At 38.3% G+C, this 21,776-nt stretch overlaps 1 protein-coding gene across 1 annotated transcript in view; it reads right to left on the reverse strand.

The window, feature by feature from the left end:
- MTTP (microsomal triglyceride transfer protein) overlaps positions 1–21,776 on the reverse strand; it is a 47,438-nt gene that overhangs the window by 8,365 nt on the left and 17,297 nt on the right. The window contains exons 7-15 of the mRNA XM_058721823.1: positions 21,548–21,698; positions 19,248–19,405; positions 14,247–14,415; positions 12,844–12,951; positions 6,973–7,185; positions 5,276–5,487; positions 2,954–3,051; positions 2,727–2,848; positions 878–1,105 (exon numbers count right to left, since the gene is read on the reverse strand). Coding sequence (XP_058577806.1) covers positions 878–1,105; positions 2,727–2,848; positions 2,954–3,051; positions 5,276–5,487; positions 6,973–7,185; positions 12,844–12,951; positions 14,247–14,415; positions 19,248–19,405; positions 21,548–21,698 — 1,459 coding nt within the window. The remainder of the gene's footprint in view (positions 1–877; positions 1,106–2,726; positions 2,849–2,953; positions 3,052–5,275; positions 5,488–6,972; positions 7,186–12,843; positions 12,952–14,246; positions 14,416–19,247; positions 19,406–21,547; positions 21,699–21,776) is intronic.

A 21,776-nucleotide genomic window follows, 5' to 3' on the forward strand; every position in this document is an offset into this window, starting at 1 on the left:
GGCTGTTTCCACTCTAGTGGCAGAGTTGAGTAGTTGCAACAGAGACCGTATGTCCCACAAAGCCTAAAATATTTGCTTTCTGCCTCTTACATAAACTGTCTGCTGAGCCTGATCTAGATTACTGTTTTTATCAGGTTTCACACCCCAATTCTGACCATCAGACTGTTGAAAGGTAGTTGAATACACACAGATGGTGTTGAACCATAATTATTCCTGTGTCTTAAAATGTGGACCACTTACTCAGCACTCTTACGCCTTCTTCATAGATTCATTAAGAATTCATCTCACCAGAATCAATACTACAATGGGTATGCGCAATGTAAAATTGTGATATAATTTGAGACTTGTTTTTTCATATGTGACCTTGAGGATTAAGGGATATGACAGATCCTGTTCACTGTCCTTCTCTTCATTTGTTCCGAGTGACAATGCACCCATTGAAAAACTACATTTACCAGTTTTCCTTGAAGCTAGAGATAGCCATATGACACAGTTTTGATTAACAACAAAAAGAGCCTTGGTTATTTTCTCCATTAATTTCTTTCTTTCTGTCAGCATCAGTATTGTCTTTTTTTTCTTTCAGTTTTATTGAGATATATGTGGCATTATTACACTCATATTATATTGACTATATCCTCTTTTGCCTCAACAGTGAGATGTCTTCATGGGCTAATGAAGTTGAGAGAAAACCCTGCTTACCTGTAACAAAGGGGAAAAGGATGAAGGGCGGGCGGCAATACCACTAGGGTGGGTGCTTAGAATGTGAATTCCTAGATGGGTGCAACTTTGTCTTGTGTTCTCCAAGCATTGAGCACATTTAAAATGTGCCTAGAACACGCTAGGGATTCAATAAATATTTGCAGAATGAATGGATTACCTGGGAATGATCTATCAACAGAATAAGTCCCTTCACCACACTGATAGGGTCACCAGATGCCGACAACATTTTGGACATCAAATCACTGTATCCGTTGAAAAAAGTGACAGGTCTGAGCTGAACATCAAAGAGGATGGCTGACATGCCTGCGTAGGAGTCGAGGTTCTCCTCCCCCTCGTCGGGAGTGGCCGCAATCAAGGCCTCCAGGCCTTGGGCTTCGATGACTACCTAGGGGAAATGCAGATCACATTCATGACGTAAGCTCCTTGCCTATTCTGTAAGTGACGGTGAGGCTCCTGGGCTATTGCTAGAACTTTCCAAAACCTGAGGTATCTGCAGCAGCTAGGCAAACAAAAACAAAACAAAACAAAACAAACAAAACAAACCACACCTCTGTGCCTGAACATAAGGTGAATTCATTTTCTTCCTTTAGTTCCCACACCCATTGATCCATTTTGTAGAGGCAAAAACTAAAAACAAAAAATTCAAATGGCAGAGGCAGAACTCAAACCCCTTCTGTGTGACTGCCAATGCCATGAACTTTCCTTTTTGTGGTGTCATCCTTGAGACTCTTAATCCCTCCAGGACTGTCATACATAATGGATCAGCTGTCTGGCAGAGCCCCAAGAAGGAGATGGAGAAATGCTGGGACAATTGCCTTGAGGCTATTGCTACATGAGGATATGGAACACTCCAAGGCATGACTCACACCCTTCCTATCAAACTTTTCTCTCTAGCTGAAAGAAAAGATGATGGAGGCTCACATCAAGATCTCCACCATGCATAGGAATCTTACATATTCTCCGTCCTCTGTACCAGCCCCATACCCAGTGGGTGCTTGGCATTTCAGAACGCATATCAGAAAACAGATGGCAATTCCTTAGGATAGAAGGACATTCCTCAGGATAGAGGTATTCTGACTAGCGTCCTACCAAAGGGTGTATAATATAATATTGATAAGAACTCAAGTTTGTGTAGGACTGGACCATTTTTAAAACTTAAATGAGCTTATTTAGAAGGCTATAATTTGATATGCATAAAAAGAAGTATATTTCATAATTAGGAAGACTTTATAGATTATAACCAAATTTTGTATAAGACTAAAGAGATGGAATTCAGTCAGTCATCACATGCCTACACTTTATTCTTTTCTCTCCTAATGGTACTGAAAAATATAGATGGGCTCTTTAGAGAGTCAAAGTTCTTATGGGGAATCAATCTGTTCTTAGACACAACCAGAGAAGGGAAGAGAAGGGAGGTGCCTGGGTGGCTCAGGTCAAGATCTCACAGCTAGTGAGTCCAAGCCCCGCGCCGGGCTTTGCGCTGACAGCTCAGAGCCTGCGGCCTGCTTCAGACTCTGTCTCCCTCTCTCTCTCTCTCTCTGCCCCTCCCTGACTTGTGCTCTATGTCTCTCTCTCTCTCTCCCAAAAATAAATAAACATTAAAAAAAATTAAGAAACAACCGGAGAAGGAAAATATATTCCAGAGTTAGATAAGTGGAGCTTTAACGGATATATCTATGAATAAAAATAAAATATTTTTTAAACATATCTGAAAAATATTAGCACAGTTTCAACTTTGTGAATATGTTTGCCTTTGAAATGACGAATGGATGTTTAACAAGTCTAGTATATCAAATTACTTAGGTTTCAAGTTCATGCTTGAAACTTTCTCTGGCATTATAAACCATATAGCTTCCTGCAAATGATGGAATTGTGAGCAACTTAAAACAGAAGCCACCATTAACTTATGCATTTTGTGGTGTTACCATCAGTATGTTTTTTTTTTATTTTACTTCAGACTAATTTCTTATATATTTATGAAGCAAAATTAATGGAAAATGAGTTACCTGGCTACTGTGAAGATGAGCCTTCCCAATGTACTGAAAGATGTTCAGGTTACTTCTCCTTAGAATTCCAGAACCAGAGTAAAGAATGTCAAGGCTGTAAGTAGATGCTGAATGGGGAGTACCTAATGACAAAACAAAACAAAACAACTCTTGTAGTTTAGTAACAGTTCCCACGATACCAACTTGCGGAAGGGCAGAGAGGGAGAACCCCTTTCTGGGTTACGTACGTTCTATGTAGCCAGTATAGGCAGAAGAGGATCCACTCTTGGAGAAGCGGTCATAATTATGAGCAACCATTTCCTTCAGAACTCTACGGACCATTTTGCTGCAACACGTAAAAGGAAAAAGCACATTCATTGTAATGGCTGCTTCCCAAGTCAGATTTGGAAAAAAAAAAAAACAAATCCTCAGTGGAAAAAAGAGGGGCCAAATTTTCCCCATGCTGCTCCAAGACTGGGGAGGAGCCAGCTGGAGGGCCAGCATCAGGGTTAGGGCTTTCCCCTTCATTCCTCAGATATTTGAAATTGGGTTTGGTATCAAAATGACAGCAAGACGAGGATGCCCAGCTATGAATGGCTTAAACTAACTGATGGACACACCTCAGGAGTGGAAAACACATATTCCATGAATCATTATGGTTGTATTATTAAATAGTATATACTTTCAAGGAAAGCTGTACCAGACAGGGGATGGTGGAGCAGTTGCCCAATATTTCTTTAAATATTTTCCTACACTCTCTAATGATACCAGTGGCTGATGACATATCAGTTACTTCCCAGGAATTTTTTCTATTTCTGTAGTTTTCAATTAAAGAGACATCTCAGTAAAACCCATATATAAATGATCATCTCCTCTAAAGTAAGTCTTAAACCTTGCCCTATGCCTCTATCTTGTCTACTATCTAAGGACTGTTGAGATCTTTCCAATCTTGACTACTTAACACTAATCATATCAGGAATAATAAAATTATGATGCCACCACAAAAAATATCAAAATAATCCACTCAAGAAATTAGGATCTGGACCTGAGGTAGAAACTTATTGAGAGGTGGGAATGGTGACCCTATAGGTGCCCCCCACCACCCAATATCACTAGGTGATAAGATTTAGCCTGGAGAAGGGCTGAGGACACCATGATATCTGTTTCGTAATATTCAAAGGGCTTGCGGGTGGATGAAATATTTAGACCTGCTCTGCTTTGCTCCAAGGATTGGGGCAAATAGGGCCAATGGGAAGCTTTCAGTTACACAAAGAAGTCCTAGTGACACTGTGAATAATGACACAGGTTCCCTCAGGGGAGGTGAGCCCCCTGCCACTGGCCAGGTGCAAGCAAAGACTGGATGCCCCTGCTAGGAGACTAGAGCCGCACACTGGAGAGATGCCAAGCAAAGTGGCCTGTGATGTCCTTTCCAACTCGAGCCATTCCGATCGTGAGAATCTGAACCTCAGTGTTTCCAATGGTCTCCTCGCCTTTCCCTGCTGCTCTCTACCCCACAGCCTCCTCTTTTACCATCCCCTGCATCACTAGGTTCACAAGACAAGGACAGAAACCCCACTCAGGATCTCCTTGTCAGAGTCTCATAAAAATAAACAAAGAAATAGAAGTCAAATCCATTCTACTAGGAACACATGGTTGTAGATAGACTTTGCTTCTTCCTCCCTCACTCCTCTGCTCCTTCTTCTTCCTTATCTGTCCCTGCTCTTTTCTCCTGTCTACTCACTCCTCTCACACCTTTTTTCTTTTACTGCCTTATTTGTTTTTCCTTTCTCTTTATCCATTTTCCAACACCCACTCCCCCCCATATCTGTTTTCCTTTTCAACTTAAAATACTCAAATTTGATCTTTCCTGGGGATACTGCCATGCAAATAACTCAGGGGAAATGGAAATTTCTTTTTCAGCCCTCTCATTTCAGTAAGGAACTGCAGAGAGCCCTGGGGAGCTCCCACTTTGAAGGGAGACATCAGTGAGTGAAGAGGAAGAGACCCAGCAACTGGAAGGAAGATGAATCCAGTAAGAGTTACTGAGCCTGATGAAGTCTGCTGATCCCACTCTTCATACCTTGAAGAGTCCCCAAACATGAGCCATGCTTAAGGTATTTAACTTAAATGGCAAATTCATTTGATCTGTGACAGATGAGGTTTCAATGTTAGGTCACTAACATTTGGAAAGTTAACATGGAAGACCATTAGGTGAGAATTTACATCGCTTTGTTATGCTGTTTATAAAAATAATCCTATTAAAAATGTAGTTGGGTTGTAAAACATTATAAACATTTGGCAATATATATTTACAGACTGAACAGGAAACCCAGAGTAACAATCATACACCGGGTTTCAAATCATAGTGCCAGAGTGAAGTTGTTTTATCTGGCCCGTTAAATAGTTCTCATGGGAAATTTGGCAAACTTTGGTTTTATGCAACATAAACTAGCATAATGACCACACCATTATTATCAGCCACATGTGTACCACACCAATATACAAATAAGCTTGAACAAATAAAATAAGCTTGCTTAAATAAACGGAGAGACAGGTGCACTCTATCATACCTTGCAGGCATTTCAAAACGTAGGATGTCTTGAACAAGAGTGAGCATGTATTTATTCATTTCTTTGGGAAGCTCCCCAATAGAGAGAAGAATGTTTTTTACTTCTATGTAGGATGGATTGTTATTTAAAATGATAGCAGCTGCAGTAGTGCGCACAGTCTTTTCATGAACTTTACGATTCTGGTGGTATATCCTGTTCAAAGTCTTCTTGACCTGTTCAAAGATGTTCAAACTTAGTGCACATCTAGATTTTTTAAATTGATATTGTAGCAGGAACAGTTAGTGCTCTTAAAACATACGTGTGTTCTTACATTTCCCAAGGTTCTTTGCAGTTAGGTTGGGCCGTAATTGTAGCTAATGGACTATGAAGAGAATGGCCATGGGAAACTTCTAGACTGAGACCGTTAAGAGCTGCTGTGCCTTCTCCCTCTGTTTTTATTACTACTTTAGTAGGCTTAGAGCCACATTTTCCTTACCTACACTAGGCATAGCATGAATGAGAAATAAACTTTTGATAAGCTGAGATTTTGTAGCTCATTTGTTATTGCAGCTTATCATGGTGTTACCCAACTAATATTGACTTTTAAAGACTACTGTCACATAGCAATAGATCTCTGGGGAGCAATGGCTATATTAGCTGATATTTCCTTACAATGGAGTCTCTCAGGATCTTCCCTTTATCCTTTTTTAAAATTAATAAAACTTTCATTTTTTAGAGCAATTTTCGGTTCACAGCAAAACTGAGCTGAGAGTTCCTATATACCCCTTGCTTCCAGGCTCCTCCCTGCCCAGCACATACAACCTCACCTCTATCAACATCCTGCATCCTACATTTGATAAAACCCATACTGCCACATCGTTGTCACCCGGAGTCCACAGGCTACATTAGGGACTTTTTTTTTTTAAAACAAAATATTAACACCAAAGAAAACTTGCCAAAATAATGGCATTCTGTGGCAACGAATAATTTCATTGGTTACTAGCATTATGTGGTATGGAGTGAGGTGGGGGTGCTCTGTACTAGGCATTTCTGAACAGTTCTTTCAATTCCCACTTCCCTCTGCTTTTTTTTATTTCCCCTAAATCTTGGCCTTGTTCTCAGGTATATAGGAGTTAAATGACTCACCTGAGCAAAACAACTGGGAAGGAACAGTCAATTTATTTGTGGGTCTGTCTCAAACACTTGTGGCCCTAGCCATCATGCTCTGCAGCCTACCGACTTTGACACAAAAGCAGTGGGAGGGTTCTCAGCTGCAAACCGGAAATATCATTCTCAGCAGACAGCTTATCTTGAGGCTTATAGACTTTTCCGCTCTTAGAAAAGTTTAATTTAGATGGCTTCCTGAAAATGTAGCTATAGGAACCACCGCAGTAATCCTTAAGCCAGGATATTTCAGTGTTGAAAATTTAACAGCATCTTAAAACTTATGGAAGTAAAGATATTTCTGGAAAGAGTTTGTTTCTTAAAATAAGAGAATGTGCTTCAATATTTATGCTTCAGGATACGGACATTATCTATTCAAAATGTGAGGCTGCTTCAAAATAGCCTTAAATTCAATTTAAGAGTTATTTCTAAACAGGAAAGAGAGATCCTCAGTTTGGAAAAAAAAAAAATAGGATGACTTCAGAGAACTTTGCATTTGACTCAAGTTTAGGCATGCTTCTTTTCTTTTGTTTATGTTACAAATATTCTTTTACCTCATCAGTTATGAAAGAGACATCGTATCTCTGGAGAGCGGTGGTAGCAAGGTGGCTGACGGGCCCTTCTCCAGCCTCTGCAAACTTCAGAAGGAGTGGGATGCCTTCCGGCAGCAGAGCATTCTTCAGAGCCAATAGGTACATCATGGTGTCCTCTTTTTTCTCTGCTCTTTCAAGTCCTCCTAGGATTAATTTCTTGGCTTCTACCACTGCCTAAAAAAATCACATACTACCTCAAACATACGTACGACCACAAATTACACAAGGCTTGGACAATACTGGCTTCACTCTTGGACGTAAGAAAACAACCTAAAGTTTTATTTATTTTTTTTAATTTTTATTTTATTTTTTATGTTTATCTGAGAGAGAGAGAGAAAGAGAGAGACAGACAGAGCATGAGCAGGGGAGGCACAGAGAGAGGAAGGGAGACACAGAATCTGAACCAGGCGCCAAGCTCTGAGCTGTCAGCACAGAGCCCGACGTGGGGCTTGAGCCCACAAACTGTGAGCTCATGACCTGAGCTGAAGTCAGATGCCCAACCAAATGAGCCACCCAGGCGCTCCAAAAACAGCCTAAAGTTTTAGAAAGTTTTGCACTAGTTGCCTGACTGAGACACACAATAAAAATGAATAAGTATACTTTATAAAGGTGTTCTTTTTTTTAAGAAATGTAAAAATTAACATATTCGTAAGAAGCAATTTATACGACTAATAATAGATACATAGGGCACCTGGGTGGTTCAGTCAGTTAAGCATTCGACTCTTGATTTCAGCTCAGGTCATGATCTCATGGCTTGTGGAATTGAGCCTGGCATCAGGCTCTATGCTGACAGCACAGAGCCTGCTTGGGATTCTCTCTTTCTCCCTCTGCCCCTTACTTGTGTGCACATGTGCACTTGCTCTCTCTCAAAGTAAATAAGTAAACACTTAAAAAAATAGGTATATTTACTTTTGAACACATTCTGAATGTATAAAGTAATTTTTAAAATTCCTTTGTGATCGATTATTCGTAAAACTATCCACTCATTGAATTTCTAAAGCAACAATTAAATGGCACCTAAATGATGCCACGTACTTCTTCTTAAGTAATAATTTGGTGAAAATACTTAGAACTTGACCATAAGGTCTTGTTCTCAATGTTTAAAAAGGGCTTGTTTCCACTTGAATCAAAATTTGATTAATGCTGCCATACAGTTCAAAAAATATTTCAGAAAAATGTCTTCTATATGGCAGATACTTTGCTAGGTACTTTTCACATATGTTCTTCAATCAAAAAGGCCCCTTTTCCTGGCCTAGGGAAAAAAAATGATTGAGTATAAGTTAGTAAGTCAATGGAAAAGCAAAGTAAAAATAGGGACACCTAGATTCTGGTTTTTGTCACTATCTATGTTTTAGGGGCTTCAGTTTCATCTTTAAAGAGCCCTAAAATCTAATCCATCTGTAGGATTTGGAAATTATGAAATTAAGCTACAGGGACGTGCGCACGCGCGCGCGCGCGCGCACACACACACACACACACACGCACCGGAGGAGAGACAGTGAGAGAGGGATAGGAGTGGGGGAAGATATAAAAGGTCTCTAAATGGAAGGAAAGGCACTAAATTTCACAGGTAATAAGAGAAATCCCATTTCTCAACTATCAGATTGATTAAAAGATTCAAAAGTTTGATAAGACACTTTCCTATTGAGGCTATGGGGAAATAGGCGTTCTCGTGCATTACTGGTGGACGCATAAAATGATACAATTCCTAAGGAAGGTAACTGGCAAAAGCTAACATATCTGCATTTTGTTCCAGCAACCCTAGCCCTGAGGCTATGTCTCCAGAAACGAGAAAAAAAATGTGCCTACGATTATTCATCTCAGCATTATTTGTAACAGCAAAATGGTAGAAACCACCTACTGACCACAGGCGGGAGATGCTGAGGACACTGGTATGCCGACACACGCAGTTCTAAGCGCTGCTAAAAGGAACAAGGAAGATCTCTGAGAACAGTATGGGATGACTTCCCGGGTATGTTGTTAGGAGGACAAAATAAGACACAAAAGAGTGTATATTTTGTGAAAGAAAAAATAAGTAAAAATGTGTGTGTACATTTGCTTAGGAAGCACAGGAAGGAGAAACCAAAAACTGACACTGGTTATGTGGAGGAGGCTGGTGAGAATGGGTGGAAGGGGTAAGAAAGGGAACAAGACCCCTTTGAGAATGCTTTTAAAATGCAGTTTTGACTTTTGAACATGTCAATATTTCACATATTCAAGAAATACAACTCAATCAGCAAGGATGGAAGATTGCTAAAAGTGAATTCAAACAGCAGGGAATGTATATGTGTATCAAACTGCTAACATAACTAAACAAAAAAGAATAACAGAGACTTCTGAATATGGACCCCTGGCTGTCTATCTTTTTTTTTTTTTTACATTTATTTATTTTTGAAAGACACAGAGAGAAAGAGAGAGAGAGAGCATGAGCAGGGGCGGGGCAGACAGAGAGGGAGACACAGAATCCAAATCAGGCTCCAGGCTCCAAGCTATCAGCACAGGGCCCGACAAGGGGCTCGAACCCACAAACCATGAGATCATGACCTGAGCCAAAGTCGGACACTTAACCAACTGAGCCACCCAGGTGCCCCATCTGGCTGTCTATCTTTAGTATATTCCAAAACAAAAGAACTGTGATGAAGTCTTAACCTTTATTTAGTCTGATTTTTGTAGCAATATTGGTGTAGCAATTCCCAAACTATTTTGTGTGCATTTTAGGCCTGAGCAAATGAATCAACAGGTTGATGTTCTAGAACACCAAGTTTCTCACTATAGGAGAAGGAAGATAAATTATGGCATGGAAGGAGAGAAAGAAGCTTGTTGTACTGGCCCGGAATTAAAGACAGCAGTATGCACTCACCATATGATAAATATAAATACAAATATACGTATTTTGTCCATCTTAAGGGCCAAGATGCAATAGCACTCAAGTAATTAGAAGTAAAGCATTTAGGGGTAAAATGCCAGATATCTGCAACTCAATCTCAAATGGTTCAACATAAGTACATATAAAATGAAATAAAACAGAATGATGTAATGGAAATATGCAAGATGTTGAAAATTGGCAAATCTAGATGAAGGGTACACAGATGTTTGTGGAATTGTGCTATTCTTACAACTTTTCTATAGGTTTGAATTTTTTCAAATGCAAATTTGAGGAAAAACAAAATTAGGAGGCAAGGAGGTTGAAATGTACGCCAAAAACTAATAGAAAAAAGAAATAGGGGGCTTTGTACTCAATGAGTAAACTTGACCAGCTGCCACTCGGACTGTCACAGGGCAGGTGGGAGCTTTCATGCTAGCAAATGCTGGAAAATCTTTAGCAGTCTATCAGATGGCAGGTACCATTTGGGCAGTAGAAGTATTGTATGCCTTGTAAGGAGATACCTTAAATTTTTGCTTAGAGTACATAATTTTCTTCCTATTCATATGTCTGTGATTTGGGCTGGAGATAGATGAATATTCCATGGCAGAACGTTGAAAAGAAAATGTGAGCATTTACAACAATCTATCTGGTGACTAATTTTCTTCAAAGATGCATTGTTTTAAAAGTTGCTCAAAAACATTAACAGAATTGAATGACAGTGATAGTGGATAGTTTTGAGCTACCTACAAGGTAAATCTAAAGATGTGAGTAGAACTTGGCTCTCCTGTTATCAGCAAAACTTTACATTTAATTCTTTGTTCAGTTTCCTTCTTGTGCTATTCTATTCTCTCTCAAGGTTGCAGCCACTCTCTGTTCCTGGCCCTGACTCCTCTTCTGGGCTGCAGGTGGATATGGCCATCTGCCTTTTGGACAACTCAACTTGGTGGCCCAAAGGACTTCAAATTTAACATGACCAAAACAAATTCATAGCTCTACCCTCCTCCCAACCCCCAAACTGGGTTCTATAAATTGTGCTTAAGTGGTTGACATCACCACACCTAGTACCCTACCCTGGAAGCTTAATAGTCACCCATCTTCTTACCTCTTTCACACTACCCACCCACATCCCATCAGTCACTGGGTACTATTAACTCTACCTCTTAAATGGCTCTTGAAGCTGTCTCCTTCTCTCTACCTGCTGCCTCTATGTTAATTCAGACCTTTACTTATTCTTGCCCAGTTGTTGCAAATATTTCCAATCAAATCTTGCTGACTCTAATCCAGTCCACAGCTGGTCCATACACTCTGCTTCTTTCTAAATAAAAAAATATCTGAGCATATCATTCACCTGCCTAAAAACGCACTATTCTCCCTTCTCTCTATGGAATGAAGGTCAGACTTGTTAGCTTCTCATTAATAAACATCCAACCTCTTTTCTCTTTTCTGTATTTCCACTCTCATCTATCTGCCCCATAAATATGAATACTTTGTTTTCCAGCCCCACAGAGTTTCTCATGTTCTCAGGCATACCAGACCAATTTTGACATTGGGCCTTTTCATGCATTGTTGTATTTCTCCTAGAATGTCCTTCATTCCATACTACCATCTCTTCACCTAAAGAGCTTTTCTATATGAAGTTCAAATATCACTATTTTGGTGAAACTTTCCCTAGCACCCCCAAACAGAATAGTTTGCTACATATTCCGTATTCTCAGAGCACTTCGTTTATATTTCAATATTATTTTTTGTTTGTATTTGAGAAATGGAGTGGAAGATCTTTGAGGATGGTAGAATATTTTATGCATTTTTATATTAAGGGATTAACATCACATCTAGCACAGAGTAGATGTTCATTAAATTATGTGAATGGATGTTTTCAGGTATGAGCTTTGTCTTTAGCCAAGATATTTGATACAGAATTACTGAGGTAAATTGGCTACTCAAATAATCATGGAAATTGGAAAATATAAGAAGTTATAGTTCTTTGATGTCATAGAAATAGTACAAATTTGATCTCTGCCTGAGCTTACTAAGCTGATACTCAAACATTTTCAATGCCATTTCTTTTTTAGTAATCTTTTTCACACTTAGCTTACATTCTAGTTATGGGTTGCCTCTTTTGGAACTATTTGGTTTCAAGAATGTTTTCTATATTATTTTTAAGAGCAAGCATTCTGTAAGCAAAATAATACAGTGACGTCTTTTTTGAGATAGAAGAAAAATGCTGACTATAAGCTGGCTATATAATAAATGTGGACAGAAAAAGACTTTTTATATATTTAACATTTTCAATCTATTTGCATTATAGAAAGATAGGCTATATTGGATACTAATCTATTTGGATTTTCTACATCTAGTTAAGCTTACAAAGTGAGTTTTTGGTTTTTTATGAGAAAGGTGTCAAAGTTGATAGTCCACTCTGGCAAATGGATAAACTTTGAGCAAATGAAATTAAAAATAAAATGTAAAGTTTTCGGTAATTAGAAATAACTAAATTCACACCATCAAAACTCAAAACTGCAAACCACACTTATAAAGTTCTCCTCTAGGAGATAGCCCTAGAGTCTAATATTTTTTCTAAGAATAAGAACTATACCATACATGCCATTGAAGGCTGCATACATAGTGGGCACTTAATAAATACAATTGGTGAGGGATTAATAGACTATTTACTCTTTAGCAAGCATTTGTTGAACATTATGCATCACATATTATTTTAAGCAATTGGCATTAACAAGACAAAGATCCATTTATGCATGGAGCTTATGATTTCAGTAGAAGATAAAAATAAGCAATAAATGTAATGAATAACGGAATTATATCAGGTATGTTAGATAACAATAATTGCTATGAAATAAAGAAAGTGGCGTAAGGTAAGGGGAAATAGGAGGGCCAGTGGTGGGCAGCTCAGTAAGACATAGAATGGTCTGGAACTATATAACACACAAGATTGGATTCACACTTACTTTGAGTTTGCAGCCTTCATTCTGACACAACTTCTTGACGAGGGCCCCAATGATGATCATAACAGTTTCTCTGATGTCATTGCTCGCAAAGGAACCTTTGAACTTACTCTATTAGCCAAACAGAGATAAAATAGGTTATCAAAATATTTAAACATTTCTGAGGGACATTTTTAGAAATGAAGACACAAAGTAACCAATGTCTAAGAGAACTGTTTTATGTTCCTAGATAGCAAATTCAAAATTTTGATTTGGGGATACTTGCAAATTCACTACCTAACTTTGAATCGAAGAGTTTATGGAATCTCTCCTATGCAAGTCTTATTAACATATGAACTATGAACTCAGGAAGTCTATGAACTCCTGAGAGGTTTATGGATTGGGCTCACTGGGTTAGTGAACAAAAAAGGAAAAGAGATCTGTAAAATTTTGTGTATGGGTGAAGAGGGGATTCATTGCTTTTTTCTTCTTCTTCTAAAGTTTATTTATTTATTTTGAGAGAGAAAGAGAAGGAGAGACCACAAGAGGGGGAGGGGCAGAGAGAGGGAGAGACAGAATCCCAAGCAGGCTCCTTGCTGCCAGCATAGAGCCCAATGCAGGGCTTGCACCCACAAACCGTGAGATCATGACCTGAGCCGAGATCAAGAGTTGGATGCTCAACCAACTGAGCCACCCAGGTGCCCCGGGGTTTCATTGCTTTTATCAGGTTCTTAAACGATCTCACTTTCCAAAAAAGATTATGAGTTATTCCACTAGATCATAAGCAGATAAGTGCACATTTTGTTTTTAAATCTTGGACCAAGAGAAGTCTAGTTTTATTTCCAATATAAATTTTTTAATATTGGAAGAATTGTACCTCTTCAATGTATTGTATATTAAATGCTGTGAAGACTTTTGAACTCAAAATAAATCTTTTAAAATCAATTTTGGGGGATGCCTGGGTGGCTCAGTCAGTTTAGCACTCAACTTCAGCTCAGGTCATGATCTCACAGTTCTTCGATTTGAACCCCCATCGGGCTCTGCCCCGACAGTGTGGAGCCTGCTTGGGATTCTCTCTTTCCTTCTCTTTCTGCCCCTCTCCAATTCATGCTTTCTTTTTCTTCTCTCAAAAATAAATAAATAAACTTAAAAAACAAATAAAATAAAATAAAATTTTGAAGCATAACCAAGACTCATCTCCTCTGAAATTTTATCCCATGTCACATTATATGATGGGTGAATACAATCTTTATATTTCTATATGGTATAGTTTATGTTATTTAGAGGAATTGCAAAGAAGACATTATGTGAAATAGTGTACTACAGTTAATGATTAATGGATGGAAGATAGCCCAATTCCTGTTTAGAGTCTTATGAACTTTTTAGCAGCTGACAAACTTTATTTTCACAGTGTTCATTTGACTTACAATGAGGCCTCTCAGGAGTTCTTCATTGGGATGGGAGGCAAATCCACAGGCATAGAGAAACCTCTCCTGGAGGATAATGCTACTGTCACTTTTGAAATCCAAAAAGTCCAAAATGGCGTCTAATGAGTCTGAAGTCTGAGCAGAGGTGACAGCATCCACAAGTTGAGGTCTACAAAAAAGGGGAAGTCATTGATATCAATTTTTAGCATGCTTAAGGAATTATTTAAATCTCTACCATTCACAGATTCTCCATTGATCTAAGTTTCATAAAGAAGTGAAATTTTTATATAAACAAAAAAATGAATAATTCCCTCAAAAAGATCCCCTAATTTTGTTTTAAACCTCCCATTTAATTCCTCACTCTCTAGCTCAATGTATACTCAGAATATATAAACTAACTTCACATAATAGCCTAAGTCAAACATAATTTGGAAATTTGTATGTCAAAAAATTATACACTAGGTTCAAATTGTTTTCTCTACGAGTAATACATCAGAGTTATAGTCTCAAATATTGATTCTCTTTCTCTAATTATCTCGACAAATATATACATTTCTTAAATGCCTAATTTAACTCAGGTGCTATTAGGAAATTCTTTTAACTTTAATTTATATCCAAGGGAGAAGATTTTGCCCATTGTTTCTAAAAATAAAAAGTACCATGGTATAGTCCAATGTTCAACCATAATGATTATGTGTGGGCAGAATGGAACTCCTATAGGCAAGTTCTCATTAGATATACCAGTCATCAAGAATCTTTGGTTAGTTGAGTCTGGGATGGTAAAATTTCTGAAACTAGTTGTCATGCTAATGAATATATCATGTATGTAAGTATATTCCACATTGTATACACACACCGTACATGTGTTTAGTGCTTTATACTATAAAAAAAATGATATACTTGCACTGTATCATTTGTTCCTAACAAAAAACCTAGTGAATGAAGCAGACACTGAGAGATAACACTTATTAGGTGCCTAGTATGTAAGTATTGCACTATAAATTTTAAATATGCAATTTTTGCTTTCACTTCTTCGTCTGTAAGATGGGGTTAAAAATAGTGGTTACTTTCAAATTTTTGGGAGAACTGGACTGCATAATCTATGCAGAGCACTTAGAATAGTGTTTGACATGTGAAATACTCAATAAAAATACACTGCTATTAACAATTACTTCATTTAATAGACTAAACATCTCTGTCAGTTTAATACTAATATCCCCCTTACATATGAAGAAACAGACTTCAAGGCCCTATAGGTGTTAAGCGTATAGCTGGAGTTGGAACTCAAGGTTTTTCTGACCTGAGGTGTCTCAGGTGTCCATGATCTTTTATTTTGTAATTTTTTTTAATTTTTTTTAACGTTTATTTATTTTTGAGACAGAGAGAGACAGAGAATGAACGGGGGAGGGTCAGAGAGAGGGAGACACAGAATCTGAAACAGGCTCCAGGCTCTGAGCTGTCAGCACAGAGCCCGACGCGGGGCTCGAACTCCCGGACCGCGAGATCATGACCTGAGCCGAAGTCGGCCGCTCAACCGACTGAACCACCCAGGCGCCCCTATTTTGTAATTTTTTTTTAAAATGCTTATTTATTTTTGAGGGGGGCTGTTGGGGCAGAAAGAAAAGGAGACAGAGGATCCAAAGCAGTCTCTGCACTGACAGGAATGAGCCCAACGCAGGCCTCAAATTCACAAACCATGAGATCATGACCTAACCCAAACTCGGATGCTCAACTGACTGAGCCACCCAGGTACCCCCATTATCTTTTAAATACATTGGTGTTTCCCAAAGTATTGTACATGTGGTTCTAGTCCTACAACATGCTGTAAGCAAAGGGATCTTCAAGGCTGTTTAAGTTTAGAAAATGTTTAAGGAAACTTACACCTAATATTATATGATTAAATATGCTGAAAATTTCTACAGCCAAGAAAACTATTTGATTTGGTTTCACCCCACGCTTTTCTAACTCAGTTGCTCACAGAATCCTTTCCTCTTGCCATACTTGCTAGTATTCTGCAAATTACAGGATACACACAATGGACTCTTTGGGAAATGTTATATTCTACCACCCTGACTTGCACTATCCTACCGTAAACAAAAAGAATTATTCTCTGTATTTTACAGATGTTGAAAGTGAAACTTGGAGAAGCTAAAAGTAAACAATTTGCTCAAAGGTTATATGCTGTTGGAAGTCAAAATTAGAAACGAGGTTTTCTGATTTTAGTTCATCCTAGTATCCTTTCCATTACACTATGCTACATGTGGTCTACATATGATATGGCACAATATTATGTAAATACAAGTATCTCCTGCTTTTCCAAAGTTTGTGTTACGCTACTTTGCTTTTACAAAAGACCTACATTAGTACTTGTTTTTGCTAACCAAAAGAAATCCTGAAGAGGAATTTTGCTTTTACCAAAAAAAGGTGAAAAGCAAAATAGCATTCAACGTGTTTTGCAGCAAGCCTGTTATAGAGGCAGTGTGGACCCTGAGCAGTGAGGGTAGCCCCACCAAGCCCCTTCCCTGGGAAGCACACTCAGCATCTTACAATCAAGTCACGATAGCTTAGAACTGTATCTGTGAGCATCTGTGCTTTCTCTCAATGTATTGTGTACATCCATTAGCAAGATAATGGCCTAAGGTATCAGAAAAACCTAAAAGAAGTTATTTTGGGGGTCTGGAAATGGTCAAAAGATTTGCCACGTAAATTAATGGTAATTCGTTGCTTTGCACAATTGCGGGTTACAAAAGGTTTCATAGAAGTCTCCACTTTTGGATAGCAGGAGAAACCTGTAATCTGATTTAGAAAATACATCATGAAATCCAAATTGTTGCCACCTGAAGGTTTCTAGGACTCACATAAGGTTAAAGTGTCATATAATCTCCATTCTAAATTAATAGCTAATTTTTAAACTTTTATGGTCAGTATCTTTGCCTTTCCTATAAAGAAAAATCACCCTACAAATATATTTTAAAGTTCTATGATTAAAACATGAGTCTGAGAATTTATTATTTCGTGTATTTTTCAATTTCTGGCTTAAATATTTATTTTTGAAGAGGGCAACCAACTCTGTTTAGTCATATGGAGTTCCTATCAATTTTTTTTTTTTTAACGTTTATTTATTTTTGAGACAGAGAGAGACAGAGCATGAACGGGGGAGGGTCTGAGAGAGAGGGAGACACAGAATCGGAAACAGGCTCCAGGCTCCGAGCCATCAGCCCAGAGCCCGACGCGGGGCTCGAACTCACGGACCGCGAGATCGTGACCTGGCTGAAGTCGGACGCTTAACCGACTGCGCCACCCAGGCGCCCCGACCTATCAATTTTTTTAAATGTCCTCAAGGCAAGTAAATAACAAATACAATCAAGAATAAACAGACTTCTCTGTTACTTTTAAGTTATTTATTTATTTATTTTTGAGAGAGAAAGCATGCATGCATAGGTGCACACAAGTCAGGAAGGAGCAGAGAGAGGAGAGAGAAAGAATCCCAAAGCAGGCTCCACAATGCCAGTGCAGAGCCTGATGCCAGGCTCAAACCCACAAACCGCAAGATCATGACCTGAGCTAAAGTCGGACGCTTAACCAACTGAGCCACCCAGGTGCCTCAAGAATAAACAGAATTCTTTAAAAAAAAAAAAAAAAGCTAAATTATCTTCTTAGAGAATTGAGTTGAGTCCTTTGTACTCAGTGACTACTGTTGCCGCTATTGCTGCTGCTGTTGCTGTGTGTGTGTGTGTGTGTGTGTGTGTGTGTGTGTGTGTGTATGTGTGTGTGTGTGTGTGTGTAAGTTGGCCAATTTCCACTTTTGATTATGTTAATGGCTAGTTTTGACAGTCAAATTAATTAAGCTATTTTCTGTATCATGAGGGTAATTAGTATCATATAGTTGAATTTGTATTTACAGATTCTATATTACAGACAAAAAACATTTACATCGGGGCGCCTGGGTGGCTCAGTCGGTTAAGCAGCCGACTTCGGCTCAGGTCACGATCTTGCGGTCTGTGAGTTCGAGCCCCGCGTCGGGCTCTGTGCTGACAGCTCAGAGCCTGGAGCCTGTTTCAGATTCTGTGTCTCCCTCTCTCTGACCCTCCCCTGTTCATGCTCTGTCTCTCCCTGTCTCAAAAATAAATAAAACGTTAAAAAAAAATTTAAAAATAATAAAACATTTACATCTACAAAATAAATTTGAGAATTAAGTCAACTTTTCACTATGTGTGTGCAATGAATCATACTTTCACCATTCAAGTAGCATACAGATGTCTTTTTCTATATTTTTTGACTATTTACCTCCATTCTCAATTTTCTATATAAAACATGGCTTTGATGGGGATGATCATTGGATCTCTAATAAAATTTTTCATTTTTCAATCGAAAAAGTCATATTCTTTTTTTGTTTTTATAATCAACTCTGCAATCTCTTCAAATGTAAATTAATAGGTCCAAAAACAGGAGGCAGCACATATCAAGATGAAGCCCTCCCCTCCCTTATGTATGTACCAATTTAGACCTGATTTAAACTCATAAACACTCAAAATATGTTCATTCTGAGTCACTGTTAAAACCTTGTTACTACATTTCTGGTCAAGTAACTGTTAAATTACCATATTGAAGCATAACTGTTTGATGAAAATGCAAAACAACGCAATAATTGATTTGGAGGTTGGGCAGTTAGTTAAAAAGGAGTCTTTCTTTGTGGCGCCTGGGGAGCTCAGTCGAGCGCCAACTTCAGCTCAGGTCATGATCTCACAGTTGGTGAGTTCAAGCCCCTCTGTGCTGTCAGGTAGAGCCACCGCTTTGGATCCTCTGTCCCCCTCTCTCTCTCTCTCTCTCTGCCCCTCCCCTATTCAGGCTTTCAATCTCAAAAATAAATAAAAGCATTAAAATAAATATAAAAATAAATAAATAAATAAATAAATAAAAGGAATCTTTCTTGCTTAATTAAAGCTAATAACCAAGAAATGCTTTTCTACACACAATGCCACACAGTATTTGGGAACTTACAATACTTCCTTGTTTTCAGCCTTTAAGATCTGGAGGATCTCTTCTCTAGTCGCAGTCCTGAGGTGCTGAATGAAGGCCAGGAAGCTTCTGACAGCCTCAGCTTTAGAGAGGTTGTCAGGCTGCAGGTGTTTTCTGGTAGACTGCCAGTGCTCCGAGAGCTGCAAGAAAACATGGCTGCAGGCTCGCACCCCGTTCATAATTCTGAACATCCACATTGACAAGGGATGTTCTCCCCAGAAACAAATTTTTCCTTGTATCTGACAAGCAAAAGAAGCTTTTTGTATCGCCTCAATATGCCAGATTGCTACCTGCCAGTATCACATTCCTGGGATTCACGGAGACAAATATTGAGGCCTGTCGACCCTGTGTATGATTCTTTCTCAGGAGCACCATTTTTGTCTATTACTCTTTAGCTCAAAAGAAATCAGGCTTCTGGGCCTAGAAGGTCATTCCATGGTTACCCTAAGGAAATTCTGTGTGAGGCCGGGCTTTGACTACCATACTAGAACTATGCAGAATTTTCGTTAACAGCAGGATATGTTGGAGGGGGAATAAATCAAAACTGCTGAATAATTGTGTCAGGTTTATTATTTACAGGGAACTCACTGAAAATCAGTATTTGTAATAATGTGAGCTCCCCATTCTAACTCTTTCTTTTATTGTTTTTATGAAATGCAATGTTTAACTACACTGAGGTCTGAACTGCTCATTACTTAAAATGTTAAGTAGAGTATTATTCAGATAAAAGTAATTTTCCTACTATTGTTATTCTACTATGGTTTTAAAAATAGTAAATAATTCTAACTAGTGACATATTCTGGCTTTGAAATAAGCTAAATAACTGATTTTTCATAGTTTGCCACTTTTCCCCTACTTGTATAATGTGTTTAATCCCATTAGTCACCTCCAGCTCTCTAATTCTGAGGTAATCAGCATGCTACCAATTTTTTAAATTATTCAGTCCTTCTAATAAGCAATAGACACATATTTTCTCTTTTTCAAACTCCTCTTGGTTATCTAATCTTAAGAGGATATTCCAAAGCAAAATTCTAGCTATTCTTAGCTAAGTATTTACTGGGTCATTTCTGAGGGCAGAAAGAACACTAGTGTGAATTCAGAGTTTTTTTCTTTGAAGGGTTGCAATGGTGACAGTATATGGAAATTGGAAAAGCAATTGCTCAAAGACATCAACGCTTCCTACGATAATGAAGAAGTAATTATCAAAAATCTAAAACAGCTTATTCTTTTTAATAACCATGGGGGAGACAAATTAATAATTCACAGTATTAAAAAAGATGATTGGTTTCATTAGTCACTTTCCTATATAATTTCCACCTCCATATGACACATTAGAAAATCACAGCAGAATATTAAATGATATATGGAAGAAAAACAAGTAAAAGGAAAAACAAAATTTGAGAATTATTTTTTCTGTTTTTTCTTTAGTTCAATTTTGATAAATTTGAAATTAGCAAGGAATAATGTCTTGAACTTTAAGCAAATTATGGTATTCGTTCTTGATAATTCTACTTCTCTGAATACCAATAAAACCCAAGGGAACAGAATCTTCTGGTAGCTACCAATGGAGCATGTTGCTCTGTTGTTCATGCTCAGGGTTTGCTCTCCTGACAAGAGGTTAAGTATTAGGAAATGCTAGATCCTAAGGTCACATCTGTAGCCATCATCATAACTGACTCGTGTAATAAATGATATTTCTCTTTGCTGATTTTAAAATGTTATAAGATGACCTATCCTTTGCCTGGGAGATGTGAGATCTCGTTTTGCCTATAATTGTAGAGGAGTTTGGGGCATGGTAGAAAAATGTTTCCTAATTTAGAAGAGGGCTTGGCATCCTTTTTTAGTTCTCAAAGCAATACTCAGAACACTGAGCTCAGCACAATATTTCACCTAAGGACTTATTGCTATTAAGTGGCGAAAACTTTCAGGATTCAGATCCTGTCCATGCTCTTGACACTATATGTTTTCCCCTAACTTCATTAGGGCCTTTATCCCCCCAGGTATTCTAGGTACTACTATTCAGAAGCTGCCCTTACTTAAGTCATACATTTTTAACTTGAGATGAGTGGATGATAATTATTTGTTAAATATCATTGGATTACACATCATTTCAGGTGCATATTGTTAAGATAGTGCCATTATAATTCAGTGGTGGCTGGTAGCTCTTTATGAACTTTCTTCAAAGAATTAACTGAAGCTTCCATTGGAAACAAAAAGAAAACGGAATTTTAAGCCTTGAGTATTCCCCTATCCAACCACTCAATGCAGTTGTTCACACTTACAGAAGGGCATCTTTTACACTTGCTCTGGAAGTCCTGTCCCACAATGGGAAGGGCCTTGTACTCTGAATCAACTGCTTTAATTATGGCTGCAACCTGCTTTCCAGACATCAGTCTTGGGCCTGCTTCAGTGGTCTTCAGCTCCAATTTCTGCCTGTACAACAAGGAAGAGAAATACCACATAAGCAGTTTTCCTTTGAGTGAACAAGCTACTAATTACCATTCTCTTGGC

This window comes from Neofelis nebulosa, chromosome 3, assembly GCF_028018385.1.
Source record: "Neofelis nebulosa isolate mNeoNeb1 chromosome 3, mNeoNeb1.pri, whole genome shotgun sequence".
NCBI lineage: Eukaryota > Metazoa > Chordata > Mammalia > Carnivora > Felidae > Neofelis > Neofelis nebulosa.